At 38.1% G+C, this 27,114-nt stretch overlaps 5 protein-coding genes and 1 pseudogene across 5 annotated transcripts; all 6 read right to left on the bottom strand.

The window, feature by feature from the left end:
* Nucleotides 1–1,742: 1,742 nt before the first annotated feature.
* On the bottom strand, nucleotides 1,743–2,900 carry LOC145462956 (melanocyte-stimulating hormone receptor-like). The gene has a single exon (XM_081446642.1). It carries the CDS (start codon nucleotides 2,664–2,666, stop codon nucleotides 1,743–1,745), a length of 924 nt encoding a protein of 307 aa, XP_081302768.1. The 5' UTR covers nucleotides 2,667–2,900.
* A 1,525-nt stretch (nucleotides 2,901–4,425) lies between these two features.
* On the bottom strand, nucleotides 4,426–5,542 carry LOC145462801 (melanocyte-stimulating hormone receptor-like). Its single transcript, XM_081446419.1, has one exon. It carries the CDS (start codon nucleotides 5,374–5,376, stop codon nucleotides 4,426–4,428), a length of 951 nt encoding a protein of 316 aa, XP_081302545.1. The 5' UTR covers nucleotides 5,377–5,542.
* Nucleotides 5,543–5,643: 101 nt separating this feature from the next.
* On the bottom strand, nucleotides 5,644–9,165 carry LOC145502024 (histamine H2 receptor-like). The gene has a single exon (XM_081481328.1). The coding sequence runs from the start codon at nucleotides 8,809–8,811 to the stop codon at nucleotides 7,876–7,878; it is 936 nt and encodes a 311-aa protein (XP_081337454.1). The 5' UTR covers nucleotides 8,812–9,165; the 3' UTR covers nucleotides 5,644–7,875.
* Nucleotides 9,166–13,955: 4,790 nt separating this feature from the next.
* LOC145484007 (adenosine receptor A3-like) lies at nucleotides 13,956–17,563 on the bottom strand. Its single transcript, XM_081462602.1, has one exon. It carries the CDS (start codon nucleotides 15,064–15,066, stop codon nucleotides 14,155–14,157), a length of 912 nt encoding a protein of 303 aa, XP_081318728.1. The 5' UTR covers nucleotides 15,067–17,563; the 3' UTR covers nucleotides 13,956–14,154.
* A 136-nt stretch (nucleotides 17,564–17,699) lies between these two features.
* On the bottom strand, nucleotides 17,700–22,032 carry LOC145501675 (melanocyte-stimulating hormone receptor-like). Its single transcript, XM_081481097.1, has one exon. It carries the CDS (start codon nucleotides 19,453–19,455, stop codon nucleotides 18,505–18,507), a length of 951 nt encoding a protein of 316 aa, XP_081337223.1. The 5' UTR covers nucleotides 19,456–22,032; the 3' UTR covers nucleotides 17,700–18,504.
* A 748-nt stretch (nucleotides 22,033–22,780) lies between these two features.
* Nucleotides 22,781–24,836, bottom strand: LOC145483997 (adrenocorticotropic hormone receptor-like; annotated as a pseudogene).
* Nucleotides 24,837–27,114: the final 2,278 nt, after the last annotated feature.

Here is a 27,114-nt window from a genome sequence, read left to right as displayed (position 1 = left end):
GACATTTCTGTGGTCCATGTTTACTTATACCAGTAACTTAACAGAATTACACTTAATATGAGAAATGCTTGGCTGTCAGAACAACAATACGCTGGTCAACTGAGAAGCTAATTTGTGACATCCATATAGGTAATTCCCGCAAAAGCAAGGTACCCTATCCCTGATAATTAAGTGCCCTCCCTCCCAAATGTAAATTTATTTAGCAATCACATCATACATGTAAAGGAAGTCACAGCGGACAAATATTTCTTGTGACATCTATCTCAACAATAATTCATATGATATAAATTATTGGTCTTCCAAGATAAGTACCACTATTCTGATTTACATGAGCATGTCCCCCTGCCTTTAAGACAACCCCCTCCCCCCTCCCCAACTCAAAAAAAAAAAACTGCATCCAGATGTTTACAGCACATGTGGATCACTTCTGATACTTTTATACAGAACAAAGTACGATAACTTCACTTCTGATAATTTTATACAGAGCAGAGTAGGATTAACATTTTACCGTACTAAGAACCACTGACAGTGAGGGTAAAGCATATTTTTCATTTCATCTCTCCAAATAATCAAGTGCTCACCTCTCTCGATATCGAGTTGACTCACGTGCTTCAAAACAGAACTCTCTAGCTCTTTATGAAACGACTGACAGCATGCTTCACCTGAGTATTGTAAATACACACAATGATGACTACAAAAACATCTCTACAAATTAAGAGGGAGAGTAGAACAAGGAAATCTTACGTGAGCTACTTTGCGGTTCTTCGCAACATGGCGGAGCTTTCCTTACAAGGCACGCTGGGAAGTTTTATACAACTCGCGAGCTGCCCACGCGAGGGCATTTTTACTGTCTCGGGATAAGAGAGCGCAAATGTTTTACTCGCAAGTTAAGCATAAAAGTCGTAAAATGATACCTGTCAAAGAAAATAAAGAAAATAAGCGCCCCCTCCAAAGAGTACCTTTCGCAGGTTTCAGATATATAAAAACAGAAAGATTTTCACAAATTTAGGTACACGAAGGGGTAGGGAAATGGTGTATGTTTACTCCAACCAGTGTCTCTCTCGCTCCAGGGGGTGGGAAGATGAGAGACCATGGCAACGAGGTTGTCCGTACTCCCACCAAAACGTGAACTGGACAAATACTACTCGTTTCTTTCGGTTAACATCTCGTGTGGTAATGCTTGATGCTCTCTTGTAATAGCGTTCATTAACTTCATTCCAAAGGTCTAGAAAAACGACTGCACTATTGCACTGTTCTTAAATACAGTCAAAGCTCTCCTTGCGACCACTCTCGTAAGCGACCAGCTCTAGTTACTACCACTTTTATGAAACCCCGTTTGAAGCTGTCGCGACCGTTCCCATAAGCGACCGCGACCACTTTTGGGATTACCTAACTGGAGTTTTCCTTTTTTTTAAGCTCTTGTGAGCGACCACTCAGAGTCTTTTACATATAATTCAACGCTTAAATGAAACTGCACACTGCGCTCATAGTTATTTTGGTCTAAAAAATTGAATATATAAGTTAGGCCTTTTCTATCAGTCAGATTTAAAGACACTCATTAGCAGTAATTTCTATTGTTTTTTTCTTTATGAATTATTAATGAGTTTCTGAAGCTCTCGTAAGCGACCACCCTCTACTGTTTTATCATGCAGTCACTTATCTGGCCAAAGTTTGGCTGCAGTCTTTCATATATTCTCCGTTAAGCTTCATTTTTACGCAGTCTCGTATCGAGTCGTAGCTATTTAGGTAATGCGAAGTATATCCTTTACGATTTTTTTGGAAATATGACGAATCTCGCGATATCGCCAGCAGTAAACTAGAGGGTTTATTGAGGAGTTGAGAAGGAGCAAAAATAGGGAAATTTGATAACCTGCCAAAAAAGATACCCGAAGTTTATCCACCATTAACAAAATCGTACAGCATAAATATGGAACATAACAAGCTAGAAACACAACATAAACAATCAAAGCATTGATGGCCGACTTTCTTTCTCGGAGGGCATCCATTGCTTGAGCATTTAACGCTTGATTTTGACTTTGAATTTGATTCTGGTGATGTCTCACAGTTTTATAAATGCGAAAATAAGCCACAGTTGTGACGTGAAGGCCAACCAATTCAAGCACCTCCGATACCCTGTCGTTGTTATTGGGAAGTGATATGTACATCGAAGCTGCAGCACCACTTGTCAACCACAAACATGCTAAGGCTATGTTAACACGGTTTGGAGTCACAAGCTCTTGATAACGGAGATGGAGAAAAATTGTAAGAAGTCTGTCGAAAGCGATGAAAGTCACGTGTAATAGCGATGCACAAGCCAGAAAAAATAAACAAAAATGACATATGGTGACCACAGATGGACAAAACATAGAGGAGTTGTAGTCTCCACTAACCGTCATCTTTAACATCACTGCAATCACTACACCAAACATTGGTTGCGCAAATAATCCCATTGCGAGATCGGAAACCGCAAGGCTTAGGAACAACGTCTTTAAAGTAGCGGGTATTGACAAGGTTTTCCACAAGGCCCGAATGACAAGGAGATTTCCAAGGATTGCCACAATGGAAAAAATTAGGTTCAGCGCACACAGGATTAACATCAGAGTTGCCTGATGTTGTAGAAGTGTTTCGTATTCTTCAACCTTCTGAGCGCAGAACCGTGCAACCATGATTAACTTATAAATCAGATGTGTTTAGCGTTTTCTTTTTGGTTTGTTTTTCAGTTTCAGTTCAGTCGCAGCTGTAAGTCTACCCATCGAAACCGCTCGGAATTTATAAGTAGCTGAAATAGCAATCCGCCCGGTGCTTCTGCGGTTTCCATAGCTATATGCATTTTTCCAAAGACAATTCTGGATACCAGCTGGCCACAAGCTGTTATATGCTTCTTTAAGCTTTGTCATGCGATATAAACAAACACCCTTGCTTCAAGTCTATTTTCTGCCTTGCGCATGCAGGTTAATGTTTTAAATAATAATTAATAACGCTCCTTCATTAATTAGCTTTAGCTTTGAAAAAACCGCTAGGCTGGTAACAAAAACTAATGTAAGCGATGGGTTTTTTCTGCTATCGGCTGGTGCAAAGTCCTCATTGACTGTCGATTCTGATTGAAGTTATAGCTCTCACACCTAGAAAACAAATACTAAAATGTAATGAGGTACGACTTAAGTTCACGCCATTTTCTTAGGCGTTGTATACTCAGGTGGAATAAGCAATAAAAACACAAAATGTAGGTTGAGTGGAAATCCAGTTGAGATTCAAACTAATTTTGCCTTTTCTCAGTAATGTTTAGTCGCCAAGATCAATTATTTATACCGTCAATCATAACTGATCTATAATAACTAGTGTTTTATAATCGAAAACAAGTTGATAAAGGTGGGAACACAATTTATGATTCAGTTTATTATTATGCTAATATTGCATGGCTCCAGGTCAAAGTCACTACTTTGCATATCTAGGATATAATGAGGAAAGGGGTGTACAAGAAGATCTTATAGCTGCTAGGAGAGTAAAGAAATCAAATGTTCAACGAACAACTGAAAAAATATGAAGAAGGCGTAGCACGTAAAGACCCTCTTACAACTTCTGACTACAAACTAGGATCACCATAGCAACCAGGAGTGGATTTTCAAGAGACTAGATGAGTACCGGACGTGACTCCCAGAACAATTTGCCAAATGCTCACTATTCTTGACTATTAGCTACTTTTTTTAAATTTTCTTTCCATTTAACATAACGCTAATGAATTATGTGACTCTTCAGATGTCTTCAGAACTGAGGAGTTTTTTCAAGTTTTTACAGCTCACTTTGCTTCACTTAATTTATGTTTTAGGTTTCGCCAATCACGTGATGTTTTGGGGTTCCTTTCTCAAAATGTTTAAATAATATGTTCCTTACGTCAATAAATCGTTTAAAAAGTAATAAAAATGTACGCATGGCTGACATATGACAAAGGGGACAGTTTCTTTTTCCTTTATTTCCAAGTTAAATCTTGAAAACAAATGCGACCAGTTTTTTTTCTCAGTTTTTTCCTTCCTCGTTGTGCATTCTCCGTGTGTATTGGCTTTTCCAAATCGGGTTGTGTTCATTATTTTACAGGTATTTTTCTCTCTAATTCTCCTCATTTCACCTATCTTCGCATCATTCACGTTAAAAAACTAAGGAGATCATGCATGTGGTTAATACTGCAAACGGCGGGAAATATTTTTTTACCGATTAAATGTTATAATGAATACCAAACTAATGGTTTATGATCCTTCATCTGGTTGTTAGCCTCATTTCACAAGCTGCCAAATCAAAAGGGAACCTCTTTTGGATGGCCTGTTGCTAATTTAAAATTGAGGGATTCGATCTTAGTTTACCTTCGATTGCCTTACCTTAAGTTTAACAACATTCCCCTTTTCGAAAATATCTCTTACAAGTTGCCATCTATCATTGCGAACCATCAGTCATAAGATTCTCGGTGACGAATAAACGTTTTATTAAGTCTTTCACGATTTCTCTTATCTCGCGATATCGCCAGCAGTAAATAATGGGGTTTAATGAAGAATTCAGGAGAACGAGGAATCCAGAGACGTGATTAGCTACCAAAAAAGACAATCGAAGACTGTCTGCTCTCAGCAGAAAAATGCAGCACAAATTGGGAAGAAAACAAGCAAGGAAAACGATGTAGACAAGCAAAGCATTTATGGTCGACTTCGTTTCTCGGAGTATCCTCACTGTGTGATTGTTTTGCAGTTGAGATTGGCTCGCTATTTGATTTCGATGATATCTCACAACTTTACAAATGCGGACATATCCCACAGTTGTGACGAGAAGGCCGAAGAATTCAAAAGTCACAACCACCATGTTATTTTGATCAGGAAGCAAAATGAATGAGGAAGAGACAGCGACAACACTTGTTAGCCACAGAGACACCAATGCAATAACAACACGTTTTGAGGTAACAAGCTCTTGATATCGGAGGTGAAGAAACACGGCCAGAACTCTGTCTACAGCAATAAGGACAATAGTCAAAAATGATGCGCAAGTCAGAAGGTATATCGCAAAATAACACACAGTTAAAATCCTTGGACACAAGAAGTCAAAGTTAAAGTTTCCATTCGCTGCCATTTTTAACATCACTGCGACGATGATTCCAAACATAAGCTGTGCAAACAATCCCACAGCAAAATCAGAGACAGCAAGACTCAGAAACAGCTTCTTAAGAGTAGCGGGTATTGACGAAGCTTTACAAAGGGCGCGAATAACAACAAGATTTCCCAGGGTTGCAACGAGAGAAAATATCAAATTTAAAACGCAAAATATCAACATGAAAGTTCCTTGATGATTGACAAGTTTTGCATTTTCGGCCAATTTCTGACTACAGAGCGGGTGAGCCATGAAGCTTAATTTTAGAGTCCCGTCTTCTAATATATCGCCGTTTGTTGTTGTTTCTTTTCAGCCACTCGCTATAACCGGGATTTTTTTTATTAAAATACTCTTTTCACAGGAACACAATTAGCCACCTGCTCATGATTTAGTCATGAGCCCTTCTTCAACTTTGATCAGCCTGAGCTTGTTTGACGCGTTACACCAGTTAAACATTGGAACGTAATAATAAAAACGTCATGTTTCCGTGATTGAGGGTTCGCATCCTGTTTTGATAACTGACACATCTTTAAAACTCACATCAGTATATATATCTTGCGCACTGTGTAGCATGAATTTTTTTCTTTTGCGGGAGTTTAATCTTAAGGATTGGCGATATTTTGCAATTTGCGGAACTAATTTTTGAGGTTGTGAAAGACTGGTTGTTCGATCTGGGTATCACTGAATTTTGGGGATTTTCAGAAAGTCACGTTCTCAACATTTTCGGCTTTTTTATTACAATGCACGGTAATCAGTCACTCTATTACAATAACGTCTTGCCCCAGTGTGGCTGATACAACCTTCAGAAGGTCCTAGCTTTTCTGTAAACTTTTTAGCAGCCACACCTGTAGTATATCAAGGGCAATTTCATGATCGTCTCATTTAAAGCGGCGTTTCAAGTACATGGCATCAACAAGATTGTACATTGTGCATGTGGGGTTTGTAGGTATAATTTCGCCAGCAGGGTTTTTGCGGATCGTGGAAAAAAACTCGCAAAAGTTAGAACCTGCAACAATTTCGTGCCAGACGGTAATAAGAACATCGCTTCATGAAAAATACATAGCTTCAATCATTTATTCCATGACACTTTTCTGTCAGTTGTTTTTTGGTTTGTAATTATTCAGGTTCGACTGAGAATTTCACGAATCCTGGGTCAAGTCTTAGCTCGAACCCTGGCACGAATCCTGAAAGTTTTTCAGTTAAATCTCTCTTTGAGAGATGAGGTACATTGTTGATAAAGATAAATTAAGAAAAGCCATCGTAAGTTTGCGAAAATTTGTCAAATGGACAGAAGCAGCATTAACCATCTGAGCCACGAGTGGTTGTTTCATTGGCCGGTGGCTGAAAAAAACTAATTACTTTTTTTTTCTTGCGAGTCGTATTCTGTCGCTCCAGCTGACTACATGTAGAGGAAACCGTGGTGTTATTGTGAAGTTTTTGCATATTTCTGCCGAGTGACAGGGAAATTTACGCGCGTTTTAGGAAGCTGTGTATTCATTAACTTAAGTTATTGCCTCAATCGAGTGTCAAATGAGAGCTATTTCTTTATCAATTCAGTCAGTATCTAACTCAATTAATATGAAACATCGATCTATGCCAGGGTTTTCATTTGAGAGGGCGGAGATTTCGTCCGACTGCTACCAATTTCAGTTTCGGTACCTTGATGCCAAATATTTCAGGGATTTTTCTATTACTTTTTCCATTTTTTTTTTTTTTTTTCAGTTAAGCATCCCGTAAACTTATTGACTGGAGAATAACAAAGCGGCCACATCGCTTTGTTTTGCTCATCAAGTGGAATATGATTGGTTGCCTTTTGAAATTGAAGTTACCTGGTAAAATGATTCTTCGATCACAGAAACGCTGGAAACAGCGTTTATGAGTGTTTTGTTTATGAGTGTTCTACTCGCGCCTTCACCGCTCGCAAGGCCCCTTTCAGCGCCAGCAGATTCCTTAGAATAGTAAATCTTAGTTACATGATTATCAAATATCACATAATACAAACTACAACCCTAAAACAGATATTCACAGAGTTCTAACACAGAGTTCCTAACTAGCAGATGTATCAATGGCGAGAACTAAATCCCTGTCTCTATGAACCAGATTAAGAAATGCAAAATAAAGTTTTTGCCGTGCTTTTCGCGATTTTATGAATATCGTGCACGATATCGGCAGAAGTAAACAGTGGGATTAATAACGAATTGAAGAGAGTGCAATGACGTGTTTAGCCTATAAAAGAGACGATTTCTATTCTAATTACAGAGCAGGCATTTGGAAGCTGTCAAGAGAGGAAAATTCTGCTATTGGCCAACAACACATTTCGAGCCAAGGCTGACTTCGTTTTTTAGAGTTGCCTCTTCTTCTTCAGTGATCGATCACGTAAGGGACTATGGTGGATTTCTATTTTATTCTAATGTCGCACAATTTTATAAATAAAAATCCAAATATAACAGAGTCTCGCTTTTTACGAGAATACCAGAAAAACCTAGGTGACAAAAACCGGTAAAGAAAGACACCGTGTGGTTAGATACAAAATTGATACAGCACCTGCTTGTCACCATGGACGCGCGTCACAAACTCTAAATGTCGGAGATGAAAATATATTGCGAGCCTCGCAGATATCTCACAGTGGGCGATACCGAAAAAATTTCACTATCAATGCACAAACTAGGACGAAATAAAGAAAAATAATACGCGGTAAAATTTGTGCGACAGAGAAAGCCAAATTTAGGGTTAACAGTCGTTGTCGCTACCTTAATTCTCGTGTGACGTAATACAAAGTTCTCCCTTAAAAGTGGTCTTTACCATTTCGCGGATCTCGCGATATCGCCAGCAGTAAACTACCGGGTTTAATGACGCGTTGAGGAGAACTAAGAATACGGACACCTGATAAGCTGCTAAAAACGATAGTCTAAGTCTGTCCACTATTAACAAAATTGTGCAGCATAAATGTGGACCATAACAAGCGAGAAAAACAATATAAACAAACAAGGCGTTGATGGTTGACTTCTTCTGACGAAGTAACTCTACCGCTTGATCATTTTGCCTTTGAAAATGGCTTTGTACTTGATTCTGATGATATCTCACAGTTTTGTAAATGTAAATATACGCCACAGTTGTGATGAAGAGGCCGACATATTCAAGCACTTCCGATACTCTGTCGTTGTTATTGGGAAGTAGTATGTATATGGAAGCTGCAGCACCACTTGTCAACCATAGAAATCCCAAGGCTATATTAACACGGTTTGGAGTCACTATTACTTGATAACGGAGGTGAAGAGAAATTGCCAGGAGTCTGTCGAAAGCGACGATGGTTACGTTCAATAGTGATGCACAAGCCAGCAGAAATAACGAAAAATGGCATAACGTGAACGCTAATGGACAAAATCTGTCAAAGTTTTGGTTTCCACTGGCTTTCGTATGCAGCATCATTGCGAAGGTTATACCAAACGTTGGCTGCGCAAATAATCCCATTGCTAGATCAGAAACGGCAAGACTCAGGAACATTTTCTTTAAAGTAATGGGTATTGACGAGGCTTTCCGCAAGGCCCGAATGACAAGGAGATTTCCAAGGATTGCCACAACAGAAAAGGCCAAGATCAGCACACAAAGAGTTGACATTAAGGTTCCATGATGATGAAGAACTATTGTAAATTCCTCCAACTCCTGAGCGCAAAACTTGGCACTCATGGCGAATCCAAATGTGTATTATTCGTTCTTTTTGTTCTAATCTTGGTCGAAATGTTTTCGTGAAATCAGTAGTGACAGCAGAAAATTGTTATGCATATTGCTTTTCGAAAGACAATTCTCACAGCAAAGTTGGGTAGTTTGCTTCTATGGTGCGTTTTCATGTCCGTTTGCAGATTGGACGAGTGAATGTTTAGTAAAGCTTCTTCAATAATTAACTAAAGCCGTTTTTTTGCAATCGCTCTGCCGGAAGCAAAAATTAACATATTTCAAATCAAGAGGATTCAGGAGTTCTTTTTATTTGTTTTACATGTGAGTCAATTATTACCGACTATGCAATTACAGCTGTTTACAACCCCTCGTGTTTACTCGACCTCTGTCATAAAAAAAGAAAAAAAAACTCGCAGTCTTGGGTAAATTGTATTTGGCAAAGTATTTTGAAAGAAACACAAGCAATAAAAAGGCATAGACAGTTTCATGTCACCGTCATTCAATGCAAATTAAATGTGAGGAGTTCGAAGATAGCAGAAAAGCGAAAACATATAATTATACACAGGACAATGTTACTAATTAAGCAAACGTTTTGCGCGAGTAAAGTAAACTAATGGGTGTTATGAAAGTGTCTCATCTCTACAGGAGATGGTAAACGATATGGGGACAAACATGAAGATTCTCAAGTCTGAAACTAAACAAATCCGAAATTAAAATAAAATTGGTAAGCTCATTCCGCGATAGGGAATCGAACATAAACGTTCAAGGCAAAACGGGCCAGCGAACGGGCTTTTGCAATCTTGAGATTTTTATTGATATTCTTATAATGACAAAGAAAGTGAGAAAAACAAATTCTTATAACAAATACTAAAAGTGTAGTAATATCATTCTTGGCATTTAAAGTTGGTAATACACCTGAGTTATTTGGAAGGTGTCTCACTACAAAAAGTTCAGGTCTATTTTAATAACATTTTCAGGAGTTGTACAGAAGGAAAGTAAGAAGTTTGAAGCACAAGAAATCAACTCGAAGGTTCACATATTCAGCCCGGTTGAGCGCTGCACAACCAATCACAAACTTTGGCAGGAGTGCTAGAAAACATCACTGTTTTCGTGTCTCTTGACAGAGCTTCGGCTGATTAACAAGACAAAATATAACACCCCTATTCATTTACCCAGGTTTTAGTCTTCAAAACAATTAACTGCCTCCATATTATTTAAACATAAGCTCTTCATTAACTGTGTCGGCGTTATTAGATTTAGCTTAACATTTCGCCCTTAAGTGTTCAAAGTTTAATTATTTTTACGTACAAGTAAAGGTCGTTTCAATAACATCTAAAACCTATCTCCGGCTTAAATGAAAAAAAAAAAAAACGGTAATCTGTTATTTCTAATAAACGCCGTTGTGCTTGACGTTGGCAACAGTTGAACACCATAATATTCGTTTTAGGCCCTGTTCAGTACGATTTCGAAACAATTTATTCGCTTAGCTCACTGAGTCACGATTGTCGGCTTTGGAACGTGTTGAAAACGGCTTTGGGATGGCTTTGTAATGGATTTGGATGGATTTCATTCAGAAGCCGAGTTTTTTATGTGCCGAGCCTAATGCATAGATTATTACAACAAATTTGACAATTATTTAAACGTTTTGTTTTAAAAAAATGTAAGCTGTATAAAGTCCAGTTAATTGATTTCGGCGTCGTGGTCGGCAAAAATTGGAATTACATTCGGCGTCTGAAGTGGGAATTAGGTTTCATGTACAATCCTGGCGGCAGTTTTAGCATTTTTCGTTCAATGATAATTGTGACCGGTGAAACAAACGTTTCCGTTCAGTTATTTTGTTTGAAAATTTCAGTACACGTACCAAAGAATAGCGAGAATGGACTCGATCGCCCGCAGTAAACAATGGTGTCAAATGGTCATTTTTTTTCATCATTATGATGTCATAACAGGATTGTCAAGAATTTGGGAAAGACAGCAATTTAAGAAACTTGATGTCCTCTTAGCCCGAGGTAAATACCTTGTGTTGTATTTTCTAACTTGCAGAGGGACCAGAAAACAGAAAACATCACAAGCAAAAAAATAGGTGCACAATGCGTTGCGTGCAGGCTTATATTTGGGTTTACTGCGCTAGAGTTGAGAGTTATTCCATTTATGACCAAAGCACTCTCTTTTAAAATAACTATTTGTGAGTTCAAGTGCTACATTTAAATAAGTTGAAGTGTATTGCAGAGTTTTAGATTGCCGGTGTCCAGATATATGCATATAGTTTTGCGATTACAGATGCCAATCCTAAACTGACCTTGCATGTTCATGTAGTGCTTAACTCTGGCACCGAGTGAAAGAATTTTGAGCGTGATCACCAAATGGGACATCTCAGGGCTTGGGGTTTTGATCAGGAGAGAGAGCACTATTAGGTAAAAAAAAACATTGAATATACTTTTCTATGATGTTTAAACGCCAGGTTTAGCTATATCTCTTTGTAGCCCGCGAATCCCCCGCCATTTTGACCGCATCTTTTACTAAAAAGAAATGAAGGGACAGTACTGCGGATCAGAAAAGAACATGAAATACGAACTGATTATGAAAATCACATTAAAAATGTCTGTCAGTTTTCTGAATGTCTTCTGTGAAAGAGAGCTTCTCTTCAGCAGACGATGTCAATTCAACTTATCAAGTCCCTCGATCATTATCTCAAATCTAAAAAAAACTGCCGTATGAACGATTGGCTTGTACTTCTGCATAGTCAACTAACATCAGTAAACAAACCACGCTGCGAGTGTTTCAAGAGTGTTTCATAATGCAAAAAAATCAAATAAACTTCTTATCTACCGAGCGCGAGGGCTGTACTTAGCTCTTATTAACCAAGCAGGAGTTCTGTATTGGAGAATCTTGACCGAGGTCGTGAGTACAGACCGAACGCAGTGAGGTCTGCACACACACACACACCTAAGTCAAGATTCTCCCATGTAGACTGACTAAGCTCGGTTAATAAGATGTTTATTATATGGCAAACAAGAAAAATTTAATTCGTTTAAATGTAACTGGTTTGTACTAGCTGTTATTTTGCTTGCGAACGGCGATGAGCCGAACTCAATTCTGCCAAAGTTTGCTCGTCCTCTATCCTTTTTTCTCATCAGGCTTTTTGGCACTTCCATAAATACATAAATAATGTTCGAAGAAATATTTTTGCATTTTAGTTTACAACTTTTTCACCGCAAAATGTAATCGTCTAGATGCCGGTCTAGATTGGAAAATCTAGACCGCTTTCAATATCGATTTCAGCCAATCAAAGTCGTGAATTCGGTAGTTCCCAGTCCTTGTGAGACACAGCCATATAATAATTGGAAATATTGGCCCAAGGTCGTGGCAATACATACTAAGCATGTGCAACTTACATACGATGTTATTTAATAGCAATGAAATCACGGCTACGACGTATATAGCAAAGATTAATTATACGTGCATGTGGCAGTCTACAAGTTACATATATTCCTTCTCGCAAATGTTTAGACAGTTGTGCCTCTTTGCTTTCCTCCCGTGTCCGTTTTGCGCCTAAATTTACATTTATTACAGTGCGACTACTTGCGTTAACCAATCAGAACGTTACTTGAGAACAAAGGATAGCGATAGATCGTAACAAAATTGAAAACCCAACAAAGTGCAAGGTGTTGCGAACCTCTCAGGAAACTTTCCATTCAGTGATTGTTTAGTTTCGATCCTAAATTTTGTACACTTTTCAAAGGTTTCGGTTTGATTGTCGCATAATGAGTTTCCAAGCTAAATTTTTCAAGCGAGATTTATAGTTATGATAATGTTTAGTAGAATTCTACTAGTAAACTTATGCAAATGCTGCAATCTGATTGGCTGAGCTACTCGTACACTATCAACCATTAGTATCACCCAACTAGTGGACTAATGCAAATCTTGCATTTTAATTGGCTACGCTACTAGAGGGACTATTAGTAATAGTCCTCGAGTAGCGAAATTGGCCCAAACTAGCGTGACGCTTTCTTTCGTTTTATTCCCAAATAAATATATCTTCAACTTGCATTTGCTAACTTTATTATTGCCTTTTCTGTCCGACTACAGTGGCACCCCGCTATAACGAACCCCGCTATAACGAAGACCCCGTTATAACGAACAACATTTGAAAGCCCGGCAGAATTACAGTAAAATATGTGGAAACGAACCCCGCTATAACGAATAGATTTTGACGGTCTTAATGCACAATTTACCCCGCTATAAAGAATATTTTGTACTCAGGATCTAGCTTTTAACCTCGCATTCTAAAACCTCACCAATAGATGCATCCCAGATGTCTTTGTACGCATGGAAGCCTCGAATACACGATCCGAACGTAGCGTCACGGTTTGTGCTTGCGCTCATCACTAAATACTTGAACTAAAAAGCGGATACGTTTGTAATAAGAGAGAACTGTTCGAACGTGTCACTGTTATCTTTCAATCTCTTCAAGAACTCGATACCTGGCAGGTGACGAAATTTGCCCTTAAGAGAAAATAAACACAGAACATACGTGGAAGTCTAGCAATTGACACGAGAAGAATCAGCCAACATGGAGAGTCCTGAAAAAACGGGCCTTTCCGATGAAATAAGCGAGATATTAGTTCGAACGACAAAATCGGGAATGTGGCTACATTGATTGTCAGCGCGTTACACTTACAGTTTACAGTATCAAATGAATAAAAGTAATGATTTCTACGTGTAGTATCGAATTTTTGGTAATTTTAAATTACCCCACTATAATTATCTGTTAACCAGATAATTCGTTATAACGGGATCTTCGCTATAACGAAGACTCGGCTATAACAAACATTCTTTTTCGGTACCGTGGCACTTCGTTATAGCGGGGTTCCACTATAGCTGGGTGATACTAAAACAATTAGACCCTTCGCCCTCAAGGGGCACGGTCATTCGCCTCATGGGCTATTGACCCGTAGCCCTTGCGGGCTACGCGTCTAATTGTTTATTAGTAGAATTCTTCTAGTATACTAATGTAAACGCTGTAATCTGATTGGCTGAGCCATTGCACACTTTCGGCCATTAGTGTGCAGTGGCTTGGTAAGGTCGACAAAATTGCAACGTTTCCTCGTTTCTCCGAAGTTTAGAAAGAACATTTAGAAACAAATGAATAGACTCAATGGAGGACATTTATGATTTCTTGATTTAAAAGAGCACGAAATTTTAGGAAGAAACTGAAAGCAATTTGAAAACGAAGCATACAATTTTGCACAACACCAAAATCCATAATGTCACTATCACTGTCATGAATACGTTTTTTGAAGTTTCATCAGAAGACGGTGAAAAAACGAACTTTTCTTTATCTAGCGTTCATGTTTAGGTGAACGGAACTGCTTTCTTTACTGTCCTTTTGACGATTTCGCGAATCTCACGATATCGCCAGCAGTAAATTAGCGGGTTTAACGAAGAGTTGACGAGAACTAAGAATACTGTGACATGTTTAGCTACTAAAAAAGACATTCGAAATCTATCGGCTTCCCCAAAAAAACCAGAAAATAAATTAGGCATGTTGCAAACGAGGAAAACAACATAGATAAACAAAACATTAAAAGACGATTTCTGCTCCCGGTGTACCTCCATCGCTTGATCTGGCAGCGCCTCAGTTTGATTTTGAATCTGATTCCGATGATATCTCACAACTTTGTAGACAAAAATATAGGCCACGGTTGTCACGAGAATCCCTGAAAGTTCAGTCACTACAGATACGTAGTTATTGTGGCTTGGAAGCAAAATAGACACGGATGCAAAGACACCACTTGTTAGCCATAACGAGATCAAGCCAAGAACAACACGATTCTGAGTCACGAGTTCTTGATATCTCAGATGGAGACAGATAACCAGAAGTCGATCGACAGCGATGGCTGTTATATTTAAGAAGGATGCACAAGCCAAAAGAAATACACAGAAATAATAAGCAGTTAAAAATGTTGGACAGAAAAAGCTTTCACTCGCTGACACCTTCAACATCAGTGCGCTGACGACAGCAGACGCGAGCTGTGCAAACACTCCGACGGCAAGATCAGACACAGCAAGACTCAGAAACATCTTCTTTAACGTAGCAGGTATCAACGAGGCTTTCCATAGGGCGTGAATAGAAAGGAGATTTCCGAAGATTGCCAGGAAAGAAAACAACAAGTTCATAACACAAAATACTATTACGAAAGGTTCGTTAAATTGAACAAGTTTTGCGTGTACTTCCAGCTTCTGAGTACAAAACGAGGCAACCATGGCAAACGTTGATATTCCGATGGCCGTCAAATCAAGAGTATTTTTAGGTCGGGCAGCAAAACTTTAAACCAAAAAGACAAGCTGTTCATCAAAAGACAATTGTAATCAAGACAACTAATATAATCGCTTGCTAGGGCAAAAACTTTTTTTTATTTGTTTTTCAAAACTTTTGTTTAAAGCTCAATATATTTTTTACACCAAAACTTCTGTTCTTTTATAGATCTTGACAACAAAGCATTCAATGTGGTGTCTCCGATCTGTTTGTTTGCACTTTTCACATTAGTGTTTTGAGACTTTTATCACAAAGCACAACAACTACGTCAAAAGACGGAAATGGCAACCAGCCAAATTCAAATAAATTCGCACGAAAACGCGAGAAAATGAGCATTATAGGTTTAAGCAAGTTAAAAAGCAATCGTCGAAAGATTTGGTTCTTAACGTAACTAGCATCGAAAAAGACGTAGCTAAAATAAATCCGAATCAACGGCCGGGGATATCTAAAAAGTGTCATCCGAGAAATAAATAATTATTATCGCTAGGTTTGAACAAAATATACATAAGCTGTAAACTCATCAGTGATCAGTGATATTTAGGATCATAATACTCAATCATTCAATAACTGAAGGCCAAAGAGAACAGACATTTGTTTGCATTTAGAGATGTAGTATATTTAGTAGATGCAATGTCTACATGCTTCAACGTAACGCTATTGGTCCATTTAGCAAAAAGGTCGCTATGCTTTGTTCCACGCTAAAATTCTCATTGGTTAGTTTTCTTTTCATGACGATTAAACACAGAAATTCAATGCTACTTCCGATTTTCGAAGTCTTGAAGTTTGTAAAACGAACAGAGGCAAATCAAATTACAAGCTGATGAATTGCAATCCAGCTTGCCAAAACTCTTGACCCCCTTTTTACCAATAAATGAACTTTGTCCTCACTTACCCCTCCCCACCCACAACACACTGACGATGTTTTTCCATCAAACGCGGGCCCAAGATTCCTATATTGTGTTAGTAGCGAGGGAGACGTGGGGAGGGCAGAAAATTTTTAGGCTGTTTGGATTTATATTTTCTTGTCGAGATGGCCTTACGTATTTTGCCCCTAAAAGAGCAAAACTCGACCCTAAAATTACGCGTTTTTCGAGTAACCCTAGCAAGCCAAATGAATTTCGCGCCGCGATCTTTATCTCGAACATTGATCTGGAAAAGTTTGCGTGTGTGATTGTCTCCAGTAAAATAGTCTTTCGGTCTCTAAGATTAGTTATTGTAATTGAAAATAGGATGCAGCCTGCAAACGAGCATTTTAAAGCAGATGTCTATTCTGAATAATAAATCATAGATACATCTTGGCGGTTAGCGAGCACAGACAACGCACGCAACAAAATATCAGATAATAAATCGACATCGAGGAAAATCTTTGGGAAAACTGGTAGAATACATATTGATGTAATACTTGGAGTAATTTCTTACCTTAAATTAGCCTGTCTGGATATGAAATGGGCTAATTTGTTAACCTCACTTGCAGACTTTACGTAGCGTGTACAAAACACTCCCAAATGTCGCCATTTAGGTTCAATTGTTTCTGAATACTACATGTATTTAATGAATTCACATGAGCACAATACGACTACCAGCACCTTAATTACCATAAACATGTTGTACATATAAAACACAGAGGGTGTGTTTTTCATCGCAATAAAGCTTGTTTGATCATTCCCTCGAGGCGTGAAACTCCGAGTTACAGCCACCTTATGTACAGTGGAACCAAGTGTTGCGATCACCCCGCTTATAGGTCCCTACAATGGGATTCCTCTTCATCCAAAATGGCAAAATATAAAGCTTTAGAAAGTCGTAGTTTTTCCGTTTTGTTATCCTTCTCTAATGCGATCCCTTTACTCCATTTCAAAAAGGTGAATGCAATCTTCATTCAATACCTCGCTAAAGATAAAAACATAGGCAAACTTAATTTATTTTATCATTCTCTGTCACTCTTTCCACCGTAGTTCACATATGTCATTTATTTTCCACTGCTAGGATATAATGAGGAAAGGGGTGTACAAGAAGATCTTATAGCTGCAAGGAGTAAAGAAATCAAATTTTCAACGAACAACTGAAAAAAAATGAAGAAGGCGTAGCACGTAAAGACCCTCTTACAACTTCTGACTATAAACTAGGATCACCATAGCAACCAGGAGTGGATTTTGAAGAGACTAGATAAGTACCGGACGTGACTCCCAGAACAATTAGCCAAATGGTCACTATTAGCTACTTTTTAAAATTTTCTTTCCATTTAACATAACGCTAATGAATTATGTGGCTCTTGAGCTGTCTTCAGAACTGAGGGGTTTTTTCAAGTTTTTTACAGCTCACTTTGCTTCACTTAATTTATGTTTTAGGTTTCGCCAATCACGTGATGTTTTGGGTTCCTTTGTTAAAATGTTTAAATAATATGTTCCTTACGTCAATAAATCGTTTAAAAAGTAATAAAAATGTACGCATGGCTGACATATGACAAAGGGGACAGTTTCTTTTTACTTTATTTCCAAGTTAAATCTTGAAAACAAATGCAAATTATTATTAGAGACTATCCAAATACAATTTTAAGATATTTTTGCAAAGCTTGCTAAACGTGAAACTTATCAGTACCATGATCTACACTGATCAGATTTAATATAACTAGCAGAAGAAAATTAAGTCCGATGTGGTTTAAGACAAAAACCCTGAAATTGTCTGGCGTCAGTCATTTATAGACCACTTTCGTAGATGGCGGCCAATTATAAATTCTTTTGCAAGTATTAAAATCAGCCTTACTAAACTCATTTTGAAGTTGGTAATTCAAAAGAATTTTTACTCTGAAACGAGATTAGTAAGGCTAATTTAAATGCATACAAAATAATTTGAAATTGGCAGCAATTTACGAAAAGGGTCTATACTACAAGAAGTGTTCTCTGATTCCCGGCAAATAGAAGGAAAATATAAGAAGCACTAACTCAGTAGTGAAAATAAAACGCAGTTTTTTTTTCTCAGTTTTTTTTCCTCCATCGTTGTGCATTCTCTGTGTGTACTGACTTTTCCAAACCGGGCTGTGTTCATTATTTTACAAGTATTTTTCTCTCTAATTCTCCTCATTTCAACTATCTTCGCGTCATTCACGTTAAAAAAACTAAGGAGATGATGCATGTGGTTAATACTGCAAACGGCGGGAAATATTTTTTTACCGATTAAATGTTATAATGAATACCAAACTAATGTTTTGTGATCCTTCATCTGATTGTCAGCCTCATTTCACAAGCTGCCAAATCAAAAGGGAACCTCTTTTGGATGGCCTGTGGCTAATTTAAAATTGAGCGATTCGATCTTAGTTTGCCTTCGATTGCCTTCCCTTATGTTTAACAACATTCCCCTTTTCGAAAATATCTCTTGCAAGTTGCCATCTTTCATTGTGAACCATCAGTCATAAGATTCTCGGTGACGAATAAACGCTTTATTAAGTCTTTCACGATTTTGCGAATCTCGCGATATCGCCAGCAGTAAATGATGGGGTTTAATGAAGAATTCAGGAGAACGAGGAATCCAGACACGTGATTAGCTACCAACAAAGACAATCCAAGACTATCTGCTCTCAGCAGAAAAATGCAGCACAAATTGGGAAGAAAACAAGCAAGGAAAACGATGTAGACAAGCAAAGCATTTATGGTCGACTTCGTTTCTCGGAGTATCCTCATTGTGTGATTGTTTTGTAGTTGAGACTGGCTCGCTATTTGATTTCGATGATGTCTCACAACTTTATAAATACGGACATATCCCACAGTTGTGACGAGAAGACCGAAAAGTTCAAAAGTAACAACCACCATGTTATTTTGATCAGGAAGCAAAATGAATGAGGAAGAGACAGCCACAACACTTGTTAGCCACAGAGACAACAATGCAATAGCAACACGTTTCGAGGTAACAAGCTCTTGATATCGGAGGTGAAGAAACACGGCCAGAACTCTGTCTACAGCAATAAGGACAATAGTCAAAAATGATGCGCAAGTCAGAAGGTATATCGCAAAATAACACACAGTTAAAATCCTTGGACACAAGAAGTCAAAGTTAAAGTTTCCATTCGCTGCCATTTTCAACATCACTGCGACGATGATTCCAAACATAAGCTGTGCAAACAATCCCACAGCAAAATCAGAGACAGCAAGACTCAGGAACAGCTTCTTAAGATTAGCGGGTATTGACGAAGCTTTACAAAGGGCGCGAATAACAACAAGATTTCCCAGGGTTGCAACGAGAGAAAATATCAAATTTAAAACGCAAAATATCAACATGAAAGTTCCTTGATGATTGACAAGTTTTGCATTTTCGGCCAATTTCTGACTACAGAGCCGGTGAGCCATGAAGCTTAATTTTAGAGTCTCGTCTTCTAATATATCGCCGTTTTGTTGTTGTTTCTTTTCAGCCACTCGCTATAACCGGGATTTTTTTTTGTTGATATACTCTTTTTACAGGAACACAATTAGCCACCTGCTCATGATTTAGTCATGAGCGCTTCTTCAACTTTGATCAGCTTGTTTGACGTGTTACACCAGTTAAACATTGGAAAGTAATAATAAAAACGTCATGTTTCCGTGACTGAGGGTTCGCATCCTGTTTTGATAACTGACACATCTCTAAAACACACATCCGTCTATATATCTTGCGTACTGTGGAGCATGATTTTTTTTTTTTTTTTTTTTGCAGGAGTTTAATTTTAAGGACTGGCGATATTTTGCAATTTGCGGAACTAATTTATGACGTTGTGAAAGACTGGTTGTTCGATCTGGGTATCACTGAATTTTGGGGATTTTCAGAAAGTCACGTTCTCAACATTTTCGGCTTTTTAGTGCAGAGTGCACTATTGGGATGGTTATGGGGGTTGCCTGTCGCTAAGGAACTATGGCGCTAAGGTGTAAACTTTAATGTTTGTTTAATTAATTAATTTCAATTAATTAATTAGTCTAAAGGCAAGGAAGTAGTGGGAGTAGGGTGCGAAAAGTACATGTGTACTCTACGTAAAACACATTCCATCACCATCGCTTAACTTTGAACATCGCAAAGCTATATATTTGTTTCAGGTAACCCCTTGCTCTCCTTGTGGTACCATTCTCCTTAGAACAAAACTAATTTGCCCTAAACGCATGCGTAGATTAGTTAGGGTTCGTGGCTTCTATATTAGGTGAAGGATACATTGCATACGGAATCACGCACAAATGTTGAGTGGTTTTCCTTATGGTAGAGCTCAACATGTAAGACGCATGCGTTCTAGCATTGTTAGTGTTATACACTATCTTTACACGCAGTATTTTATACATCGTGTCATGTGACCAAGGACGGCAGTTATTTTTCAGGTAGCGCCAATTGTCCCTTTTTATTGCAAAAGTGAAACGTTACTGTGGCTGCGTAGCTTTTAGAATTACAAACAGGTCGGTTCAACAAATATTATCTGCTGTTTTCAATCTACAATAGTGTGCTTGTCAGGGTTCAAATATATTGCTTCTCCTTAGCGACTTGTTTATTTCTTGCCTTAATTGTGTCTGTAAGAGAGACCAAAAAGTTCTCAAGTTAATGGCTTTAATACTCCGCAAATTGTAAATTTGTAACAAAAGAAACCAGGAAAATGCTCAAATATTGCTGCAGACGCCGTGGCACCTAATGAAAGTTCAAATTAATTTAATCAGTCTTTGAGGAGACTCATTCATATCGGCCAAGTAGCGCTGTTTATCTTCAATACTTTTCGTTGAAAAGCTTCTCAGCCATCAATATCGTTGTGTGTTAATTTTGAATTGTTTTATTGTTAACAACAAAGGTGGCAACAGAAAAAAAGTGGTATTTCGTGACTATCTGATAATTAAATTAGTTCTTGTTCATCGGTAAAAATTTGCATTTTTAGTAAAACATCGTCTCTGTTCCGTTTCTTCATCACTACATCAGATATTTAACTTTCTTTCATTTATCTCCAAAAAACAAGGACGTCTTCCGTATGTTTTGGAGAAAACAGGGGTTTCATATTACATGGCTTTGCGAGGAAAACAAAAGTATCAAGTTACAAAGTTGGCGTGAAGAGCTAAATTGTCACGTTTGCTGCTTCAGCGTATTGTTGAATTTAAAATGAACGAAAATCAACTTAAAGCACCAGTAGTAATTAATTTGTGCGTAATGTTTGGACCTTGAATGAAGATACAACCTTGAAACATACACACTGCAAAGGGGAAAAGCCGTAGCAGACTACCAAGGTAGACACAAACCGGAAGTGAACCGAGCAGGGGTGAGTACTTATGGGACTACTGTATCAGAGCTATCAATTGCGCTCTGCACTATCTGAGATTGTCTCACTAGTTTATTACAATGCACGGTAATCAGTCACTCTATTACAATAACGTCTTGCCCCAATGTGGTTGATAGAACCTTCAGACGGTCCTAGCTTTTCTGTAAACTTTTTGGCAGTTATACCTGTAGTGTATCAAGGGCAATTTCATGATCGTCTCATTTAAAGAGACGTTTTAAGTACATGGCATCAACAAGATTGTACATCGTGCATGTGGGGTTTGTAGGTATAATTTCGCCAGCAGGGTTTTTGCGGATCGTGGAAAAAAACTCGCAAAAATTAGAACCCGCAACAATTTTGTGCCACACGGTAATAAGAGCATCGCTTCATGAAAAGTACATAGCTTCAATCATTTATTCCATGACACTCTTCTGTCAGTTGTGTTTTGGTTTGTAATTATTCAGGTTCGACTGAGAATTTCACGAATCCTGGGTCAAGTCTTAGCTCGAACCCTCGCACGAATCCTGAAAGTTTTTCAGTTAAATCTCTCTTTGAGAGATGAGGTACATTGTTGATAAAGATAAATTAAGAAAGGCCATCGTAAGTTTGCGAAAATTTGTCAAATGGACAGAAGCAGCATTAACCATCTGAGCCACGAGTGGTTGTTTCATTGGCCGGTGGCTGAAAAAAAACTAATTATTATTTTTTTTCTTGCGAGTTGTATTCTGTCGCTTTAGCTGACTACATGTAGAGGAAACCGTGGTGTTATTGTGAAGTTTTTGCATATTTCTGCCGAGTGACAGGAAAATTTACGTGCGTTTAAGGAAGCTGTGTATTCATTAACTTAAGTTATTGCCTCAATCCAGTATCAAATGAGAGCTAATTCTTTATCAATTCAGTCAGTATCTAACTCAATTAATATGAGACGTCGATCTGTGCCAGGGTTTTCATTTGAGAGGGCGGACATTTCGTCCGACTGTTACCAATTTCAGGTTCGGTACTTTGATGCCAAATATTTCAGGGATTTTTCTATTACTGTTTCCATTTTTTTTTTTTTTTTTTTCAGTTAAGCATCCCGTAAACTTATTGACTGGAGAATAACAAAGCGGCCTCATTGCTTTATTTTGCTCATCAAGTGGAATATGATTGGTTGCCTTTTGAAATTGAAGTTACCTGGTAAAATGATTCTTCGATCACAGAAACGCTGGAAACAGCGTTTATGAGTGTTTTGTTTATGAGTGTTCTACTCGCGCCTTCACCGCTCGCAAGGCCCCTTTCAGCGCCAGCAGATTCCTTAGAATAGTAAATCTTAGTTACATGATTATCAAATGTCACATAATACAAACTACAACCATAAAACAGATATTCACAGAGTTCTAACACAGAGTTCCTAACTAGCAGATGTGTCAATGGCGAGAACTAAATCCCTATCTCTATGAACCAGATTAAGAAATGCAAAATGAAGTTTTTGCCGTGCTTTTCGCGATTTATGAATATCGTGCAAAACAGTGGGATTAATAACGAATTGAAGAGAGTGCAATGACGTGTTTAGCCTATAAAAGAGACGATTTCTATTCTAATTACAGAGCAGGCATTTGGAAGGTGTCAAGAGAGGAAAATTCTGCTATTGGCCAACAGCACATTTCGAGCCAATGCTGACTTCGTTTTTTAGAGTTGCCTCTTCTTCTTCAGTGATCGATCACGTTAGGGGTTATGGTGGGTTTCTATTTTACTCTAATGTCGCACAAGTTTATAAATAAAAATACAAATATAACTGAGTCTCGCTTTTTACGAGAATACCAGAAAAACGTAGGTGACAAAAACCGGTAATGAAAGACACCGTGTGGTTTGATACAAAATTGATACAGCACTTGCTTATCACCATGGACACGGGTCACAAGCTCCAAATGTCGGAGATGAAAAAATATTGCGAGCCTCGCAGATATCTCACAGTGGGCGATACCGAAAAAATTTCACTATCAATGCACAAACTAAGACGAAATAAAGAAAAATAATACGCGGTAAAATTTGTGCGACAGAGAAAGCCAAATTTAGGGTTAACAGTCGTTGTCGCTACCTCAATTCTCGTGTTACGTAATACAAAGTTTTCCCTTAAAAAGTGGTCTTTACCATTTCGCGGATCTCGCGATATCGCCAACAGTAAACTACCGGGTTTAATGACGCGTTGAGGAGAACTAAGAATACGGACACCTGATAAGCTGCTAAAAACGATAGTCTAAGTCTGTCCACTATTAACAAAATTGTGCAGCATAAATGTGGACCATAACAAGCGAGAAAAACAATATAAACAAACAAGGCGTTGATGGTTGACTTCTTCTGACGAAGTAACTCTACCGCTTGATCATTTTGCCTTTGAAAGTGGCTTTGTATTTGATTCTGATGATATCTCACAGTTTTGTAATTGTAAATATACGCCACAGTTGTGATGAAGAGGCCGACATATTCAAGCACTTCCGATACTCTGTCGTTGTTATTGGGAGTAGTATGTATATGGACGCTGCAGCACCACTTGTCAACCATAGAAATCCCAAGGCTATATTAACACGGTTTGGAGTCACTATTGCTTGATAACGGAGGTGAAGAGAAATTGCCAGGAGTCTGTCGAAAGCGATGATGGTTACGTTCAATAGTGATGCACAAGCCAGCAGAAATAACGAAAAATGGCATAACGTGAACGTTAATGGACAAAACCTGTCAAAGTTTTGGTTTCCACTGGCTTTCGTATGCAGCATCATTGCGAAGGTTATACCAAACGTTGGCTGCGCAAATAATCCCATTGCTAGATCAGAAACGGCAAGACTCGGGAACATTTTCCTTAAAGTAATGGGTATTGACGAGGCTTTCCGCAAGGCCCGAATGACAAGGAGATTTCCAAGGATTGCCACAACAGAAAAGGCCAAGATCAGCACACAAAGAGTTGACATTAAGGTTCCATGATGATGAAGAACTATTGTAAATTCCTCCAACTCCTGAGCGCAAAACGTGGCACCCATGGCGAATCCCAATGTGTGTTATTCGTTCTTTTGGTTCTAATCTTGGTCGAGATGTTTTCGTGAAATCAGTAGTGACAGCAGAAAATTGTTATGCATATTGCTTTTCGAAAGACAATTCTCACAGCAAAGTTGGGTAGTTTGCTTCTATGGTGCGTTTTCATGTCCGTTTGCAGATTGGACGAGGGAATGCTTAGTAAAGCTCCTTTAATAATTAACTATAGCCGTTTTTTTGCAATCGCTCTGCCGGAAGCAAAAATTAACATATTTCAAATTAAGAGGATTCAGGAGTTACCGACTATGCAATTACAGCTGTTTACAACCCCTCGTGTTTACTCGACCTCTGTCATAAAAAAAAAAATTCGGAGTCTTGGGTAAATTGTATTTGGCAAAGTATTTTGAAAGAAACACAAGCAATAAAAAGGCATAGACGGTTTCATGTCACCGTCATTCAATGCAAATTAAATGTGAGGAGTTCGAAGATAACAGAAAAGCGAAAGTGTCGTGAAAATACAAATGCTACAATTAAGAAAATGAATCAAAGCGAAAACGTATAATTGTACACAGGACAATGTTACCAATTAAGGAAACGTTTTGCGCGAGTAAAGTAAACTAATGGGTGTTATGAAAGTGTCTCATCTCTACAGGAGATGGTAAACGATATCGGGAGAAACAGGAAGATTCTCAAGTCTGAAACTAAACAAATCCGAAATTAAAATAAAATTGATAAGCTCATTAGGCGATAGGGAATCAAACATAAACTTTCAAGGTAAAACGGGCTAGCGAACGGGCTTTTGCAATCTTGAGATTTTTATTGATATTCTTATAATGACAAAGAAAGTGAGAAAAACAAATTCTTATAACAAATACTAAAAGTGTAGTAATATCATTCTTGGCATTTAAAGTTGGTAATACACCTGAGTTATTTGGAAGGTGTCTCACTACAAAAAGTTCAGGTCTATTTTAATAACATTTTCAGGAGTTGTACAGAAGGAAAGCAGGAAGTTTGAAGCACAAGAAATCAACTCGAAGGTTCACATATTCAGCCCGGTTGAGCGCTGCACAACCAATCACAAACTTTGGCAGGAGTGCTAGAAAACATCACTGTTTTCGTGTCTCTTAACATAGCTTCAGCTGATTTACAGAACAAACTATAACACCCCTATTCATTTACCCAGGTTTTAGTCTTCAAAACAATTAACTGCCTCCATATTATTTAAACAAAAACTCTTCATTAACTGTGTCGGTGTTATTAGATTTAGCTTAACATTTCGCCCTTAAGTGTTCAAAGTTTAATTATTTTTACGTACAAGAAAAGGTCGTTTCAATAAAACGGTAATCTGTTATTTCTAATAAACGCCGTTGTGCTTGACGTTGGCAACAGTTGAACACCATCATATTCGTTTTAGGCCCTGTTCAGTACAATTTCGAAACAATTTATTCGCTTAGCTCACTGAGTCAAGATTGTCGGCTTTGGAACGTATTGAAAACGGCTTTGGGATGGCTTTGTAATGGATTTGGATGGATTTCATTCAGAAGCCGAGTTTTTCATGTGCCGAGCCTAATGCATAGATTATTACAACAAATTTGACAATTGTTTAAACGTTTTATTTAAAAACAAATGTAAGTTGTATAAAGCTCAGTTAATTGATTTCGGCGTCGTGGTCGGCAAAAATTGGAATTATATTCGGCGTCTGAAGTGGGAATTAGATTTCATGTACAATCCTGGCGGCAGTTTTAGCATTTTTCATTTAATGATCATTTTGACCGGTGAAACAAACGTTTCCGTTTCGTTAATTTGTTTGAAAATTTCAGTACACGTACCAAAGAATAGCGGGAATGAACTCGATCGCCCGCAGTAAACAATGGTGTCAAATGGTATTTTTTTGTTTTATCATTATGATGCATAACAGGATTGTCAAGAATTTGGGAAAGACAGCAATTTAAGAAACTTAATGTCCTCTTAGTCCGAGGTGAATACCTTGTGTTGTATTTTCTAACTTGCAGAGGGACCAGAAAACAGAAAACATCACAAGCAAAAAAATAGGTGCACAATGCGTATGCGTGCAGGCTTATATTTGGATTTACTGCGGTAGAGTTGAGAGATATTCCATTTATGACCAAAGCACTCTCTTTTAAAATAACTATTTGTGAGTCCAAGTGCTACATTTAAATAAGTTGGAGTGTATTGCAGAGTTTTAGATTGCCGGTGTCCAGATATATGCATATAGTTTTGCGATTACAGATGCCAATCCTAAACTGACCTTGCATGTTCATGTAGTGCTTAACTCTGGCACCGAGTGAAAGAATTTTGAGCGTGATCACCAAATGGGACATCTCAGGGCTTGGGGTTTTGATCAGGAGAGAGAGCACTATTAGGTAAAAAAAAAACATTGAATATACTTTTCTATGATGTTTAAACGCTAGGTTTAGCTATATGCTCTTTGTAGCCCTCGAATGCCCCGCCATTTTGACCGCATCTTTTACTAAAATGAAATGAAGGGACAGTACTGCGGATCAGAAAAGGTACATGAAATACGAACTGATTGTGAAAATCACATCAAAAATGCCTGTCAGTTTTCTGAATGTCTTCTGTGAAAGAGAGCTTCTCTTCTACAGACGATGTGAATTCAAGTTATCAAGTCCCTCAATCATTATCTCAAATCTAAAAAAAAATGCCGTATGAACGATTGGCTTGTACTTCTGCATAGTCAACTAACATCAGCAAACAAATCACGCTG

This window comes from Orbicella franksi, chromosome 1 (genome assembly GCF_964199315.1).
Source record: "Orbicella franksi chromosome 1, jaOrbFran1.1, whole genome shotgun sequence".
NCBI lineage: Eukaryota > Metazoa > Cnidaria > Anthozoa > Scleractinia > Merulinidae > Orbicella > Orbicella franksi.
The sequence above is the reverse complement of the archived record's forward strand: the minus strand, read 5'-3'. Positions and strand labels throughout refer to the sequence as shown.

Bases quoted from the DNA above. Each gene is read 5' to 3' on its own strand.
- LOC145462956 (XM_081446642.1), bottom strand. From the start codon at position 2,666: ATGGTTGCACGGTTCTGCGCTCAGAAGGTTGAAGAATACGAAACACTT.
- LOC145462801 (XM_081446419.1), bottom strand. From the start codon at position 5,376: ATGGCTCACCCGCTCTGTAGTCAGAAATTGGCCGAAAATGCAAAACTT.
- LOC145502024 (XM_081481328.1), bottom strand. From the start codon at position 8,811: ATGAGTGCCAAGTTTTGCGCTCAGGAGTTGGAGGAATTTACAATAGTT.
- LOC145484007 (XM_081462602.1), bottom strand. From the start codon at position 15,066: ATGGTTGCCTCGTTTTGTACTCAGAAGCTGGAAGTACACGCAAAACTT.
- LOC145501675 (XM_081481097.1), bottom strand. From the start codon at position 19,455: ATGGCTCACCGGCTCTGTAGTCAGAAATTGGCCGAAAATGCAAAACTT.